Genomic DNA, 17866 nt, shown 5'->3' with positions numbered 1-17866 from the left:
GATAACATCTGATTTTACTTTTCTATGAATTGTATCAGTTTTTCAACTTCTGTACTAGTATTCATGTATGCAAGCATAATGCAATTTATATTCAAAATGCAGAAATTAATTGCCTCATTTTGTAGGCAAATCAGCATTAATTAAACAAGCTAGTGTGTGAAAGGGTAGATAAAAATTACACCTTATAAAAGCAAAGCAGATGTTTTGACTTATAGTTTTAATATAGCAATCAAAGAAAATTCCAAATACTGTACAGTGAAGTGTAGTATAGTACACTATATACTGTTATAATACACTATTGTTACATTACAGATAAAAAAAAAAATCAAATATAATTAGTACAGCAATCACAAATAAAACGAACCAAACCTTGCTGGGTAACAGCCAGTACTGTGAAGATGGTATAGTTTCTATGCTAATTTATTTTTAATTCAACATGTAAAGCACTTACTTTTTAAAAAGTTTTTTTTTTCTAAATATATACACTATTTTAATTCCTATTTATACATTTTAAATAGCATTCCCTCCTAAAAGTGCACTCTTTCATTGCTTGGCAATAATCCTCATCAAACGTAAAGTAACTCTGAAAATAACCACTCTTGTTTCAACCTTTTATTGCTCAACCACAGGCATAAGGGCTCAGAGGGAATCCTGCATTCTAAAGATCTTAAGCAACTTCTTCATGAAGCTAAACTGATATCCACAAGCAAAACAAAGAAACCACTCTCTGTTGTGGCTTTTTTTAACAAAAGGATTAACTTCATATTCATATTATTATTTTACAAAAGCATGTAGATTCTGATATTTAAAAATAGGAGCCAAACAAATGTAGAGATAACAGTGGCATCTTCTTAAATCATTAATTTTCCATACAACTAAGGTGGAGCATCACTCTCCCAACTGTAAACACACCAAGAATTTTGTTACCTGGCATTTTCAGCACATTGAAAAAGTAGCAAGCAACTCCACTAACCCTGTGACAGTGACAACAGATTCTACTCTGTGAAAGATTGTAAATCAAGTATTTTGGCCTTGCAGGGTTGCTAGCACACAGCCCTGTGGCACTGTGCCTCTGTGACACTGCGAGAGCACTCTGTCAGAGGTAATGTCTAGCTTGCATTTTGCAGCCAGCACAAGACTAGTAAACTATTTGGGATTCACAAAGCCAACAATGCACACAGCTGTTTTGTGACTACCACGGGGAAGACATCCCAAATACACTTCTTTGATTTCATTTGAAAATCTGCTATTTATTTTTCCTCGCTGAAATGCAAACAATTCAGAGAGAAACAGCACTATCAAAAAGTCAACTTTACTAAGCAGCCAGACATTTGAAGTAGTCAAAGTCTTGCATTTCCCAGGAAAACTGATCTGTTCTCCCAAGGCTTCCCATATTCATCAACAATCTAGTTCATTCCCCTTTTTATTTTTGTATTAGGACTGTATTTTTAGTAATCATCTTTTCTTTGGGTTATACATACTAAGCCGTAGTAACATTTAGGATTTTCTAATAATGTGTCTTCTTCGCCATGAGATGCAGTGTAGATCGTTGGCCTTCAGACAAGAAAGTAATCAAGGTGGGTACTCAAAACTACAACCTCTTTCCAGAGGCAATTTGGTAGCAAGAATTTGGGTTGGTTGCCTTTATTTTTCAAGAAAAGGGCACCATTCTTGACATTTGAGAAGTTCTACTGACACATCTTCTCATCCACAATGAACCAGTCTTCCCTGCCCTTATACCCCACCAGCATTTTCCTGACTGTAAGAGGGAATTCTAACAAGCACACTGGTCCTCCTTAAGACAGGCACACAGATTTGTCTGAACTTAGATTCGCACCCACTGCCAGCAACCAAATGAAACATCTGTTCCAACTTAAACTTCAGTGTTCTTTATTTCACTTCTTCTGCACAGTCACACATCTCACTGGCACAGAGATGATGTTTAGCTTCATTTGAGGGTATCAAAAGCTATCTTTCTAAAACCCTTTAATATTAAATGCATGAAAAAGCAACGTGAGGTAAGAACACTGTAAAGAAATATGCACAATCCTGCCTTCCAGAATTCACACCAGCAGATCTTGTGATTGACACCATTTTGCCAGTCCTGTGAGACCATCTTCTTTTAGGAACTGGAGGGTTCTGATCTACACGACTTGAGCGGGCCCAAGATGACACTAACGGTGAGTCAAACAGAGCTATTATCTGGTTCTATGTCTATTTAGATAAGAAGAAAAATGTCAAATTACTGCTGAAATGGGAAGTGTGTCAAAACTAAACCAACCCTTCCTCTTTATACAGTAAAAGGCACACTAACTTCTGCAGTCTTACCAGAAAGGCATGAAAGAAGTAAGCATTTTTCCTTGAAATAAGAATGATGTGCAATAAAAATTTCAATTTATTTCAAACTTGAAATTCCTTCGTATACACTGCTTGCTCATTATTTTTCCAGCCAAGGAAGACTTTTTTTCCCTAAAGAAAAGGTTAAAACTGTCAAAGCATTGGTTACCTGGTCTAAAATTCAAGAGATCCAGGAGATTCCTCCCCCTCAGCCTCTCCCAATTGAAATTCTTTCCCAGGAACAAGTCACTGCTTTACTTTTCTAACGCTGTGACAAAGCAGAAGCCTCTACTCAACATTTTCTATATAGATGTAGCCTTCAGTGAGCTAGACTGATTCATGGGAGACTAAATGTTTTCAGAAGTCCTGGCAGGCTTCCAGGTGCTGCATGTGCATCCTGTTTCTCACTGAATAAGCCCTGCCAGTTAATCAGTGCATCAGCAAGGTCAGTTCTGGCAAGCCAATTACTTCATACATTCCAAGTTTCCAAACTGCTAACTTACCAGATCGCAATTTGAGATCTTAACATTTTTCATTTATTTGTGAAAATGTGATATTTTTATTTAACCTCTAAGTAGTGTACGAAATCATAAAATATTTGTACCATCTACATAAAAAGTTAACCAACAGAGGCATTTTAATTTACTTTGACAAAAGAGAAGGGCTACTCTTTAAGTGACTTGCTTCATTTCAGTTCTACATACAAAAATAAATCCTTCCTCATGGGACATTTTATCATACTAACGCTTAGAACTGTTTAAGTGATTAGAAATGTAAAAAGTGAGGAGACTTTTCTGAATACAAACATATACAACACAAACCACATTTGTGAACTGGTTAAAATCTACGTGTGCACAAACACAGACTTCAGTATTTAAATGCTCTTAATTCCTTTGAAGCTGTATCAACATCTTTTCATCCATTCACAATGTTATTTTACCATGAGAAGAAGCAACAATAGTGCATTTAAATGAGTATGAAGATAGGAAGCAAAGTGCAATATCAGAAACACATTCCATCCTTAGGGAGCAAGCACAATGGCTGCTTCTTAAAAACTAGCACTACAAGTCTGATGAACACACTACTTAAGTGGATACCAGCTCTATAATCACTGGTGCAGGGAAATCTGCATCACAAACTGAAGTGAGGCTGAGAGAGGCGGGTAGTCTTTATAGACACTGAAACAGCGTGTATTCCTTGCTCCCACAGAGTAAACACTGAGCTTCTAAAAGCTCAATTATCACCAAACACTTTAGGATAATGTGTGTTAGAGAGTAATTTCCTTCCAATGAATTGTTAATTTGCTCTTAAGAGGGCAGCTATTATTTCAATTTTGCCATTTCTAACCAATGCTAGCAATCTAAGTCTTCTAAAAGAAATGGATTTGCCACTGAACATTTGCTCTTACTTGCAATTGCCAGCTTCTCTCCCGTAATTGTCTCAAAAGTTGCACAACCACCTGACCAGTTTGGGAGGAAATAAAGACATGCTACCAAGAGAGCACCAAAATGGTTTTGTTGGCTCAGACAGCCATGCATAACCACACCACATTCAATGTATCTTCATCATATGCTATGTGGCCTTTTTTCTAACTTGCTTTCTAACTGACAATAGGAGAACTTAGACTTCAGTTTACTAAAGTTACACTTATTTCAAGATTTCTGAGAGGAGGACATGAATGAAAAAGTTATTAAATTGGAGAAGTGCCAGCCAAATGTAATTAAAAGTACTGCATATGCAGCATTATCAAATTGAGCAGAAGTTTAGTTTCATTTCCCTTTTGAAATTTATGTCTAATTTATTATAATAGTGTATTTTTTATTGGAATTAAGTACCTGGGACAGAATTAACTTGGCCATGTTTCTAGTTTTGCCTGTTCTAGCCCTTCCAGTAACCTTAAGCTAGCATGGTAAGAACCTTGCATGGGCTTAAATTTTAAGACTTTTAAGAAATTAAAAATTACAAAGAATTTTCAAGAACCCACATATACAGCAGATATTCATCTCAGTGCATTTCCTAATAACTAATTTACAGGTAACAGAGCCAGCCTGGGCAGCAGTATGGTAATATTGAAAGCTATTGCCAATCACATGCTTATCATGCACTGAATAAGATGATATAATCTTTGACATACATACAAGATTTAATAACTAATCACTTTGTGTGGCCCAGCCAATAAACATTACATTTGAACAGTAATTTCTTCTACCCTTATTAGATTTTTAACCTATCAAGAGTGATCCATTGGCTCAGTTGCATTAGTGATTCCTGCATCTTGACTATCCATCTCCTCAAGCTCCTCAACAGAATTTCCCTTTTGTGCTTTAGACCTTGAAGGGAATGTTGTTCCCACAGAATTCACCACGTTACCATCAGTTGATTCAGTATTCAAGTGTGCAGTACCACCTGGTGCAGAGAATGATTCGGGTAAGGCAGCCTGAAAGCTCCCAGTTTTAGCAGTTGAACTCACTGCCTCTACTTTTCTTTGAGATACATCAACTGATGCTGACTGCTCTGTATTCTGATCCCGCAAATGTCTATCCATTGAAGCCTGAATAGAAGAGACCATTTCCTGCAACTTTTTTCTCTGCGCCTCAATCAAAGTGGGGTCAAGCTGCCTGCTGTCTCTCATTGTCACAACTCCCGGAGCAATTCGAATAAGCTCACTGTTACCAGAAGCAGCTGTGAATACAGAAGGCTCAATTCTAGCAGAAGGACTGAAGTCCGTTTCTGTGCTATGCTTTCTTAAAAGTGGTGTTTCCCTGGCTCTTTGATCATGTTGTTGACTACTAGATGCAGTTCCTAGGGAATGACCCTTTCCTTGAAATGCAGTTATGTTATGCAGTTGTTCAGATTTCTTTTTCACTACTCCACCACTACCCAGCTTCAGCATTCCATGTGAAGGACTTGCTTCCCTGCTTCTTGAAGTAGCTTCAGCTCGCACTTGACTTAAGGCCTCTTTAACCAGCTCTTCAACATCAGGACCGATCGGGAAGTGCCCAGCAGCATCCACACACAGCTCTAATCTGTCTTCTGCTGCATTGTACACAAAGTTTTTACCAGGCAGATGTGGAAAAGTGCAGTGCTTGCCATCAGCCAAACCTATAAAGATAAGAAAAGTTACTCCAAGTGCTAACATATTTTAAGGCATGCTCTGAATGCACAGTAATAACTGTATTTAAATTTACTGAATCAAGTATGTAAAATCAAACACTGAACGTTACTACTGTGGGAGAAAAAAAACTAGGCTTTTATGCCACATGATAACAACCACAGTATGCTGCAAAGATGCTGCTGCCTTCTGTGATGACTCTGATGAACAGACAATACTGTACAAAATAACCACACTGCTATGACTTGCAGTTTTGTGCTTGCAGTAATGTAAAACAAACCAAACCCCACCACTACCACCACCCCACAGCCCCAAAACCACAAAAAGCCAAACCATCAAAAATCAAAATCAGAAAACTGACAAGAACATTACAAAACAGTAGGTAGATAAACACTACTTAGGACTACTTCCATACTAGTTAGAACTATAGTAGGATTTCTGGTTGTCTAACTGCTGCTAAGCCTGGGGAATTTCACATTTGCTATTTTGTCTTCTTCTCTGAGAGGAAGTGCTGCTATATTAACAGAGGTGTTTCAAGCTTATTGCATTTAGTAGTCCTGGAGATTATGGCTATTAACCTTTACAAAACAAACATAAGGCATGGTATTTTTGATCTGCTGTTTGTTTAATTGTCTCACCTAAAATTTGACCAATCTGTTAAAACTGAGTTCACTAGATAATTTTAAGTTCTGAAGTTTCTGTGTGCCAAAAATAGACAACATTCATTTTTTACAGTTTATCATCATAAAACACAAAATAATTCTTTCAACTCTATCCCATGCAGGCTGTGGTAAAAGCAGTAAGGTATCACTTCAGTGATGGTGGCTTTCTGTGACTTAAAAGCTATCTGCAGATGAAAACTCGGCTGCAACCATTCTCTTCACTTTAGTTCCATCAGCTATGCATGGAGAGCTACAATGAAAACAACACAGTTTAAAAGGTGCCAAGAACAGGTAAATTGTTGGGATTTTTCTTCTCATTCTCAAAATTCTTGAAGGAAACCACCAGAAATTATTCAGAAGGGAAGAAACACTACAAGCAAATCCTATTTCTGTGTTACCAAATACAGTGCTTTAAAAATGAGTGTTCTGGGTAACAATGGAAAAGGTCACTCAATAGTTTGATAAGTTATTAAACTGTTTTCATACTAATGAACCTACTGATCAATCTCACACATTCTTCACAGCTTCTGATTCACACAGTTGCAGAGGACCTACAAATAAGATTTTATTCTGAGATCTTCAGACATGTAGCTCCTTTCTTTGCATATCCATGGGAACCAATAACCAAACAGTCAAAATGCAGAACAAAATTTTACCTCAAACGCCAACCTAACTTAGCCTGAAGAACATATTTTAAAGCACGTAATTTAGCAGCTCAACTTTCATTTGCAAAAGAGAGAACTGTAACAATTCCTATGATTGACCAAAACTGCCTCTGAAACTTCAATACCGAAATCTCAAAGTAAGATCTTAAACAAGATCTGTTAAATCAAGTTTCAATTGATTAACAGTACCCACACTTCACAGACAGCTTTGCTTCAAAGGTCCAGTATGATAGGTGCATTATTACATTACCTAAAAGATTACAAATAGGTAAGTAGCTTCTTAAAGCGGAAAGATGAGACAGATTGTTGCACACTGCAATAGTAAAAGTGTGCTAATGCTGAAAGAGGAATTGTACCTACCAAGACAGTCTGTATTTGAAATTACTGCACTTCTTTGCATGCAGGCATTTTACACTATTATCTCCTACAGCCTTATTTATTGCACAGTAAGCTGGGAAAAATGGCTTTTAAGTCAGACATTCTTGGTGAGTTGGGTTAAAATTCTTTGGATTCATTTCAGGCTTTCAAATCTGGCTAGCCATTAACTGGTCAAAAACACCCTTTCCATCAGGCACTGTATAAGCTGATTCACTTTCCACATACAATATACCACTCGTTACTGTACAGGCACAGTAAAAGAAGGAAAACTAAAAGGAAACAGATCTAAGACACTTGCATGCTAACTCTATTATCTAGGCTAGTAATTCAGTGAGAGGTAGTGGGCACTGAGGATATCATGCATTTTAACTTATTTCCAGAAATAAGTAAGATAAGTTTGATAAAACCGGCTAAGAAAAATCATACAGCAAGAAAGCAGCATAGGAACCATTGTAATAGCTGAAACCACAAGAGCTAAACTGTGAATGCAAATATTTCATCAAGAAAATAAACTTTGAGAGAAAATAACTCCTTAGTACTTTCTTCTCTAAAGAAACAGTTGCTATTCTTTGTAGGCAGTATCTGTAAAGCCACCTAAAAATCAAATCTACATGCTTGGTTATTCTGCACAGAGCCCAAGACACAACATTCAGCAATTCAAGAAGGGGATGGATGGCTTTGCTTTTGAACAATAATCTCAGGAATATGAAAAACAAATTTAACCAACCATTTAAATTTAAAACATATAGTACCCCATATAAAATATCTACTAAGAAGCAGACAAGAAAGGTAAATTCCTTATCCAGTAAGCATCTTAAACTAACAGGAATAGGTCCTATGATTTTGTTGTTTGATCTCTACAGGAGAAAAAAATAAAGAAAACAAAAAAAATCAGTTGATTTTTTTTTTGGTCATATTGTAATTTTAAAAAAAGAGTTGTTTGTACAATTCAGGAAGTGGAAATTTCAGAAAATAAGAGGTTTAAGTTCAATGAAATTGGTCTAGGCAGCTTCCCTAGTCTCAGTCTGTCTGAGGGAGCATTAGAAGTTCTGAAATATTTTAAGAATGAAAATTTACCCCAGTAATAGAATAATAAAAAATATGTTTATGCTTACAAGTAACAATACCAATTTACAATTTTCAGGATTTGGAAATGGAGGAAGGAAAGAATAAAAACAAAACCGAAAAAATACCTGTTGTTTTCTTCATTATGCTGTAGAACACTCCACCCTGCTGAAACAACTGAGGAAGCCCCTTTGCGTAAGACCAAACATCTTCTCCTGTAAAAATCAAACATGAACATCAAAATTAAATAGTTGTGTTTTCATATTAGAGACAATGGCTGAAAATGTAACTCTTTAAATCAGAAGTTGAGTCCACAGTCTCTTCTATGCTCTATGCAATTAAGAATTTGAATTTTTATTGCAAATGCACAGAACAGGAGCCTGGGACATTGGGACTTTCAGAAAAACATACCACTGTCTGCAGTCAAATATCCTATATGTTCTAGCACAAAGGTGCCCAAATTAGATTTGATCCAAGGTGCAGCTCCTGGTTCTTTGCCAAGCCCTAAACATGAGTCTCCATTCCCTTCCTACCTCCACTTTCAACATTAAACTAAGAAATTAAAAACAAGCTTCCAAAATTCAAGCACAAATCCTTGCTCATTAAAACTTGAATTCTACATTCCCACACCTTCTCAAAAATCAGAGCTCAATTTCCCAGCTGCCACACAGCAGACTTAATACTGCAGCCGAGACACAAACTTCCACCCAGGCAGCTGCTGTGTCTGTACCTTGCTTTTCTTGAGAGTTAGAAACAAAATACCAACCATGAGGCCCTGGCAGTCCTGTATAACCAGTGTTTCTCAACAATGCCAAAAATGGCATTGAAATGTGACAACTTTAAATGCCATGGAGTGAAAAAAAAAACCCAACCTAAACTACATAAGGAAAGGAATATAAAGCACAGAAAAATTGGGTTACAATGATGGAATATCAGTGACCTAACAACACCTGCTCAATCAGTTCAGATCTGCATTTTGCCTATACCCTTTTCCTTATTTTGCTAACCACTTACCTGCTTCAGAGAAGTGACATGTGCTGTTGCTATCTAAGCAGTACTAACAGAAAGTTCTGATAAATTCTATTCTCCTGATGCAGAAACAACTACGGTGCATACACACTTTCAGAAAAAAATTGGTTTTCCCACTTTACATCAAATATTCAGGGAACATATCAAGATATTTTAAATAGAAATTGCACCCTTCTGTAGGGATTGAACTCTCAATAACCACATCTCTCAAATTTCTATTAAAATTGGAAGATGTAAATCTTCAACTAAAGTTAACTGGTTGTATTACTTGGATAGAGATAGCCAGAATGTGTGAGGCTGCAAAATATAACCCACCAATGTATCTTTGCTAGCTGTTATAAGGAAAATAAAATAAAAGAGCACAGGAGGCATAGGACTCTGTACACTCCCCTGCTCATCTGTTCCCCTACAACTGTCACTCACCTCTCCACTTCAGGCATGACTCAAGCCCTCATTCTCTTTACAAAGGTACAGTGCACATTCACCACATTCTGTCTTTGGATGTTTTGAAGACGGGAGACATATGTAATCTAATTTATTTGGAAAGCGTTCCTTCAAATCATATATGCTCAGGCTCATTGCATTCATTCACACATCAGGCGCACAAATCTGGCCTTCACTTCCAAGATGAACATCCAAGTAATAAACCAACTGCTCTTCTTTCTTATTTTCCATTATCTACAGAAGGAAGTCTTCTGTCACTGCTACCTGTGTCCTTACTCTCGCTGACAATGTGAAATGCACTGCCCTAAACACGGTGTCTCCAGAGCATCGCTGCTGTGCCTCTTCCAAGTCCTCCTGAGGGTTTAAACACTGCCCACAGGAATCAAAATAACCACTGCACTGAGAAGTACAGAATACAGCAGTCAGTCCACTGAAGCCTGAAGGGGCCACAGCCAGCAGGACTCCATACTAAGGACTCCTTTACTGCTGCATCGGGCAATCCACTACTATTTGAAGGACTCCCTTTCATTCCACAAGACACCCTCTGGACTTCAATAAGAAGCCTAGCTTTAGAATTACTGACATTTTCCAAGGAAAGACTCCCTATTTGCTGTGGGCATGATTTTTCAAGCCTTGCACAAGGGAAGCATCACTGTTTAGATAGCTTTTTATGCAATACTAACAAGTACTGCATGCAGGAAAGCAGGGAGAGCAGGGCTCACAATACAAAAGCATCAGCCACTGAAAGAAATACAAACTAATGACACTGTTTTGATAGACATCTCCCACTGGGAGACCAAAAAAGCCCACATTTACAACTGGACTTTCCCAGATCAAAGGAACTAGTGCGTGTGACTCAACCAAACTCCATTTGAGGTTTGCACATTTTCGTTGTTAGTTGAGTTTTACCGTTTGTTTTGGATTTGTTCGCCATGGTAGCTAGATGTTTATAGGTCACAAGTTAATTTGAATGATCATTTAGTTAGATTAAAAACTCCCTCAAGACACTACAATTATCAAAGAGATTATACTGTTCCTACCCCAGTACACACTTCCTCAGTCCAGACCCCAACCCCAGAACATTCAGGTATGGGAACAAATCCAGACTGTCCTACCACAAACAGGCCTTGTTCACTGGTGTAAATTAGCCAGCAGCTGCTGCAAGCCCAGGACTGTCACTTCAGACAGCAGACAGAACACACAAAGTGCAACACAAATAAAAAACTCAATTGATAAACATACGTTATAGGGAAGTACAGCTGGCCCCAAAGCAAGCTGTTTAATTCCAAGAAAATCCTGGTATCAAATAATACATTAAATTTAAACCTGGCTATTTTGATTCCTTGTATATGGATGAATTCACCAATGAAAAACAAACCAATCAAAATGAATTCATATCTGGCTTGCACATATTCAGAGTGCCTCTCCATGGGTTAATTAAATCTGGTTTAAAATATAATGTTTTAAATATGTTAATGCAAAATTCCAATTCCTTTAGTAATTTCCCTATAGAATTCTGTCTTTTGAGCTAAAAAAAAAAAAAAAAAAAAAAAAAAAAGAGAAAGCTTTACAAAAAATCATGCATAATTTGTTAATTGGTCCAGAAATTACAGTATTTAATTTCCCAGGGCTTTATTTTTTTAATTATATACAGAAAAATTAAAGAACATGATCTAAAATTCTAATAAGTATCTGAGACCAGAAAATAAAAATTCTAGTAGCTGAAATAAGAAAAATATTTCAGCCTACAGGAGACTCTGTATGAAAGTAAATGTTCTAAGCACACAGAACGAATAATTACGGATGTTTAAAGACACACGTCCACTATGGGCATCAGGGAAAAGTGTGTCTGGCCCTATAAGCTGTCTCACCAGCATCTCCCCTCTACACCTTCTAATCTCACTGCATTACAGGAATGTTTTTAGCAGAACAAAGTTACAAAGCTGTCAGACCTTCACAGCAGTTCTTAGCAGTATGGAAATGTTGTTGAGAAAAACTAAGGCTTCTAGTCCCAAAAAGGCTGAATATGCCACCTTGAGGAATTGCCACCCTTAAGAAAGTGCAAGGACTTAAGAAGTTTGTTAATCTGTTGGAAAATCACAGTTGTGAACAGTCTAGTAACTAGATTCCCCCCACAAGTATTTTTAAAGGAAAATGAAGGCCCAATGAGAAAAGTGATGATATAATAATAGCATCTTATTCAGTAGTCGCATAAGGTTTTATAACTAGTTGGTTTATCACTTGCTGCTGCTTTTACTTCTATTAGTAATGCACAATGGATGCAGCCAGAGAAGGGTGAGATAAATTCTATTCTAACCAGTGCTCTTAAAGCAGACTCTTAACAGTAGTGATGGCAAAGACAAAAAGTCATTCTTGCATTCTTGCAAGATCAGCTCACAGTTTATGGATAAGCACCTGTAAAATGATGACACACCTTAATGTTGAAGTAACCAAGATATTTTTAAAGCATGCCTAAGTTTTTTGAAGTCAGTAATTATACTCTCAGCAGTATTTCCTGCACACAGGGAAGCACTGTTCTAAGCTTCATCTCAAAATAAAGATAACTTTTAAACCTAACTTTTTCCTGCACTTTGGAACTGGGGTGTAAATGTCAGTGTGACGAGGTGAGTAGTGATTCAGCACACTATCTTGTAAAAGACACAGGAGTAAACAATCACACTTGGAAAAGTACCAAAGTTCTGCTTGCTGAACTTCTGACATACCACTCTGTGATTACGTAATTGTTTCGTTTCTGAAACATCACATGCTTTAGCCACACCAAATCCCTCCAGCAAAAGAGTAGGCTCCCACAAAAAAAAAACCCCTTGTAAACATGACTATTCAACTGGTTCGTAGAGCTGAATGTATGATAATTACAGCTCTAGCTCCTGCCAGAAAGCAGCAAGAACTGTGAAACCTGATGAACAAAATACACAAACGGAGGTCCAAGTCTCCCGAGTTCAAAAAGGAAAATAAAAAACATAGGCACCTAAGGAAAGTCCTTTTGTGTTGAATTATTCACAGTCAGATTTACATGACTGACAAGTTATAAGCATAGCTTTGCAACCCTGTGTCCAACCTTTGGAATTCAGAGCCATATTTAGATTTTTTCAGTTTCTCCTCTGTTTATATTCTGAAATAATACTTTTCTCAGCTCTTTAAAAAGATCAGATCCTATTTTAAAACTAACAGATTTAGACGTTTTTCTTTAGGTTAAGCTAAAATGACTCCCTGTGGGGTCAAATGTCAGGATTTCACCCTACTACAAAGGTAAAATTTTGTTCCTCAAACTTCCAATGAGCAGACACTCAGCATCCCATTCTCACCCCTGCTCTGAACTTATTTCCTGAAACCTGAGGGAGATGTAGGAAACAAAAGTCCATTCACACAGACTTTCACACATCCACTTCAAATGTGTACCTAATGAGAGGCTGGAAAAACAGAGACGAGACAGCAATGCAATCACCTCTAACAAAAAAAATGCTAGACAGCAATTTTTAAAAGAGGACTTTACAGCAAAGGAAGAACAAGCATCTCATATACGTCACATATACATTTCTAAAAGTCACTGACAGCATATTAAATGTTCTTCTAATAAAGGAATAAGGGAATTAAACTGATCAACATGGTTTAAGAAAAAGGGAAATGTGTACATAACTACAGTTTGCAACGTTATCTTCTACTCAAAAGCACAATTTTAAAAAATAACACGAAGTCAGCCTTACCCATGAGCGTTGCCAGAAGACAGAGCGAATACATCTCCTTGTCGACTTGCTCCTGCAGATCCCTCGACGAGATCTTACTGGTCACAGCAACATCTTCGTGCTTCACAGCATGGGCTGAGTGCGCTGAGGCAGCCTGCCTGCCTTCCTCCTTGCCCTTCAGGATTTCTATGGCAATCCTGTCACCGTGCTGCAAAGGAACAGGCTCGTTTTCCATGCCTTCTTTGGGAGGCAGAAGCTCTTTCGGAGGAAAGCCGTAGCGAATACATTGCAAATACGGGGGAATATTAAATTCTCTCGCTATGCCTTCCTGGAGTTCCAGGAAGGTGGTAGTGCACTTCAAGGTAAGCATCGACTGCCTCCCGTCATTGGTGGTTATTCGAATTTTCTTTTCTTTTGCAGACGTTGGAGAATACGGGGTTTTGGTTGGTGTAGCAGGTGCAGACGAGGGCCCCTCACGGACAGCCCCAGGAGAAGCAGTCCTGGGTTGCCCTTTATGCTCTTGTTTCAATTTTTCACTTTTCCGTTTCTGCATTACGGAAGCCTGGTCCGTAATGTTCTGCTGAATAGTTCTTTCAGCTTTGCTCATATTCAACTCCTCCTTGTGCAAAGTTTTAGTCTTCTGTCCAGTCAAAATGATTTTGGTTGGAAGTTGAGACTCTAACTCTTGTCCTTGCTGCACGTCATCAGCTCTTTGGGCGTGAGCACCATCAATATTTACAGGGGTATAATCATCAGGGTTCTTTTTGGCAGTTTGGTGCAGAATTGTGTTGACAACTTTCTGCACAAGAATCTCGCTACCAAATTCACCGGGGAAGTGCTTGGTAACAAGTTTCATGGCGACATCATACACGTTGCTGTTCAAAGAGGTGTCACTTTCATACTGGAACCAGTAGACAGTCTCTCTCACCACTCTTCCACCCCACTCTAGAGTTATAGGAAAAGCTTCAGGCAGATTGTCGTATTCTTTACCTTCCCAGTAATGCTTGAATCCACAGCCACATTTGCCACCTGAAGATCTAGTATTAGTTCTGTCTCCATCAATATACAAAACAGACCCATCTTCTCTGACACGACGCATTAAGTTACCGTGGCACCAGTTACAAACAGTCAAATTACTCAGGCCATAGTCTGGTACCAGCACGTCCTTCACGGGGTTGTATGAACACACCAAACTGTTCAGGGGAAAACTGTAATTTTTGTCAGGCCTTAGCTGGCCATGAGTACTCTTTGCCAGGTTATACAGCTTCCCCCCAGGAGCCAGCCACTCTGGGGGAACGTGATGCTCTGAAAGAGCCCCACAGATGAGGCACCTGTGAAGGCGGTTGTCCATCACTGCTTTTTTGGCAGCTGCAGTGACCTCTTCGGGCTGGACCCCTATGACACCAGTCCTTCTGTAGAAATACTGATGCACGTCAGCTACAAGACTGGGGTGGATACCGTGTTTACTCATGAAAACCTCCTCCATTGCAGCAACAAGCCTCATCAAGTACTTATCCTGTAAACTTCTGTCTCCTCCAATAATACAACCACCATCCTCCTCTAACATGATGTACTTTTTGATGAGGTCTTGAGGAACTCCCCAGGCTTTAGGTAGTAGCTTCCTAGGCAGCTTAGGTAAAGCAGCACCTTTTATTCCAACCAGAGGAATATAATGGTTACGTCCTGAGCTACTCCACGCTATACAGATCGGCTTGTTCAACATGCCATCTTTCCCCGTGCATTTTTCCAGAGGTATCAGACCAGGGAGGAATGTTGCTGAATAATCTCCAGAGCTTCGCATTCCACTCAAGGAGTCTAACAGGATGATAGGCCGGTGAAGCACATTGGCCAGACCAAAGATGTGAATATTCCTAAGGCCCATTGGCACACCTTCTGGAGGAACAAACAAAGGGTCACATTCATTGATAATATCCTCCCACTCTGCAGCATCAATAAAGTCATGGAAAAGTGCCTTGTAGTGGCTTAGATTCTCCTCAAAATGCTTCTTTAGGTTCTCTCGGAGAGCATGCCAGAACAGTTCTCTGCCAACAAGCGCTCGTGAGACTGCATGGACAAGGCAGTGGCCATCTCCATCTACGTGGACAGGAATGAGGCACTCTTGACTGTTGTTGGCCTTCTTGATGTCCTCCAGGGTGTCGTGAAGGTAGATGAGGCTGCCGGAGCGGTCCTTCCCGTAACCCATGGTTTCGACGTGCTCTGGCTCGATGAGGAAGGCGCGGTCGCCCAGGAGAGAGCAGTCAAAGATGTCTCCCTGATTCATCTCCGTGAGGAGCTTGGCTTTGCCAGTCTGCTTGTCCATCCCATAGCGGGCCAGGATGGGGGCCAGGAGCTTGCAGTGGTAGTTGGAGAGGCCATTGACTTTGACGAGCTCAGTGTTCCTGCGGGGCGGGCCGGCGCCGCTGACGCCCAGCAGCGCATTCCGCAGCAGGTTGTGTAGCACCAGGTCGGGGTCCGTCACCTCCTCCACGGCCAGCAGCTGCCGCTGCTCGTGGCGCCGCCCGCAGTCCGTGCACTCGATGCTGCCGCTGCCCTGCGGCCCGTGCGCCGGGAAGAACAGCCGCGCCTGGCATTTGGGATCGGGGCAGGTGCCCGAGAAGATGCGCCGGTCTCGCTTCTTAGAGGCGGACGGAGGCGGCGGCTGAGGTTGCTGCTGAGGGGACGGCGGCGGCGGCTGCTGGGGCTGGGACATCGCTCCGCCCGGGCTTCACCCGCACCCGCTCCTCCGCCGCCCTCACAGGCGCATTCCCTGCGCGCCGGACAACGACCGCCGCCTCTCAGGCGCCGCCGGTGCCGGTGCCGCCCGTGCGGTACCGAGCGCCGCCCGCTGCCCCCCGCCCGACGCGGAAGCCGCCGCCGCTCTCACCGCCCCTCGGCCGCCTCAGTGCCCGCAGCGCCGCGGCCTCGCGCACTTCCACGCCAGCGGCGCACGCGCGGTGCCGCAGGGGCGGACGGGAGTGATAGTTTCCTTCGCGGCCAAGGCCCAGCGTAAGGAAGGGATCTACGTGCCGAGGGGAGACTACAGGGACCATGATGCCATGCGGCGAAAAGAGGGAGGGCGGGGGTGGAGCTAGTCCCCGGGGGGTTGCTGGGAAACGTAGTCGGCGGCCGGGTGGGCCGGCACAGACGCGCAGGGCACTTGGCGGCGCTTGTTGCGCTTCCTGCGGGAACGCTGGGGGTGGGAGTAGGATCTGAGGTGACATTCCACATGTACATTCCTGCTCTGTCTCGCTTGGGTGCTGGTCTGAGGTGGCACCCCACGTGTAAAGTCCCTCTCTGTGCCCCTCGGGTGCTGGTTTGAGGCGACACTCTACGTATATCCCTCCTCTGCTCCCCTCGGGGGCGGGTCCGAAGTGACCACCCCTCCCTGTACATCCCTCCTCTGCCCCCTCGCCCGCTCAAGCCCCGCAGGAGCACCGGGGCGAGGTTCCCTCTCGTGTCGCCTGTCCCCCTGGACAGGCTCCGGGAGCGGGAGGCTGCCCAGCTCCAACAGGCTGCTGCCGGTAAGGGGTTGACAGGAAGGGACAGGGCGGGGGCCGGCCCCAGCCTTCCTCTCAGCAGTGCCGCTGAAGGGGAATCTGCGGGCTCCCTGGGCACGGAGGTTTCCAAAAGCACGGCAAGCAGCGTATCCTGCCAGGGAGAGTCCTCTGCCAGACAACACCTCCTGCACGCGTGGGCACACGGGCTCTGACCCCAGCCTCTGCCCCGACAGCCCCACAGCCAGGCCCGTGGGCGGCGGAGGCCGGGCCGTGCCTGCCCCTTGAGCTCCTCGGGGTGTCTGGAGCTCGGCACACCCTCGCCGGGCTTTCGATTCCCGAGAAGCCGCGCCGGGCTGCCTGTCCGGGGGGTGAGCTATCTGAGCCGAGGTGTTCCCCGGCTGCCGGCTGCTGATAGCGACAAAACAAGGCTCGAAAGGAGACGCGAGAGCAAGCTGTTAACGCGAGTGATCCCTCCAGCTGCTGCGACCTAAGGAGATAATGAGGGAACGGCGCTGGCGCTTACGTTATCTCCAGTGGCCGTCTGAAATGGTACTTTTGCCAGAGTGAAACGGAATAATGTTCACGAAGTCCAGCTTAATTACAGTGGGCTGGCATCTTATACACGAGGAGAACTCCAGGAGGGATACTGTCCGCAAACCGAGGAGTTAAGCTCTCTGAAAGCTATTGCAGATAGAGATTTATCCTTAAAATAAGGAAAACAAAAGCTGAATGTCAGAGGACAAGGTGAAACCTCACAGGGTATTTCCAATTACCAGTGACCTACCCCTGTGAACACAAGGGGGGGGGGGGGGGAAGAAAAAACAACAACAACAACACACCACCACACTTCCCCACTCCTCCATCACCCTTGTTCTACCAAACAAACACCTGGAATTTACACCCCAAGGCCTCACCTATTCTGTAGTCACTCAAGTGATCTAAAATTAGAATAAAAATCATAGAGATTGTATCA

The 17866-nt window shown here is 41.9% G+C and overlaps 1 protein-coding gene across 1 annotated transcript; it reads right to left on the bottom strand.

The window, feature by feature from the left end:
* Positions 1 to 220: 220 nt before the first annotated feature.
* On the bottom strand, positions 221 to 16312 carry VCPIP1 (valosin containing protein interacting protein 1). The gene is made up of 3 exons (XM_040060825.2): positions 13418 to 16312; positions 8348 to 8434; positions 221 to 5439 (listed from the first exon to the last, which is right to left on the bottom strand). Exons 1-3 carry the CDS (start codon positions 16104 to 16106, stop codon positions 4568 to 4570), a joined length of 3648 nt encoding a protein of 1215 aa, XP_039916759.1. The 5' UTR covers positions 16107 to 16312; the 3' UTR covers positions 221 to 4567.
* Between the last annotated feature and the right edge of the window lie 1554 nt (positions 16313 to 17866).

This window comes from Hirundo rustica, chromosome 1 (genome assembly GCF_015227805.2).
Source record: "Hirundo rustica isolate bHirRus1 chromosome 1, bHirRus1.pri.v3, whole genome shotgun sequence".
Classification (NCBI taxonomy): domain Eukaryota; kingdom Metazoa; phylum Chordata; class Aves; order Passeriformes; family Hirundinidae; genus Hirundo; species Hirundo rustica.
Note: the sequence above shows the minus strand (reverse complement) of the source record. Positions and strands in the feature narration are given on the sequence as shown.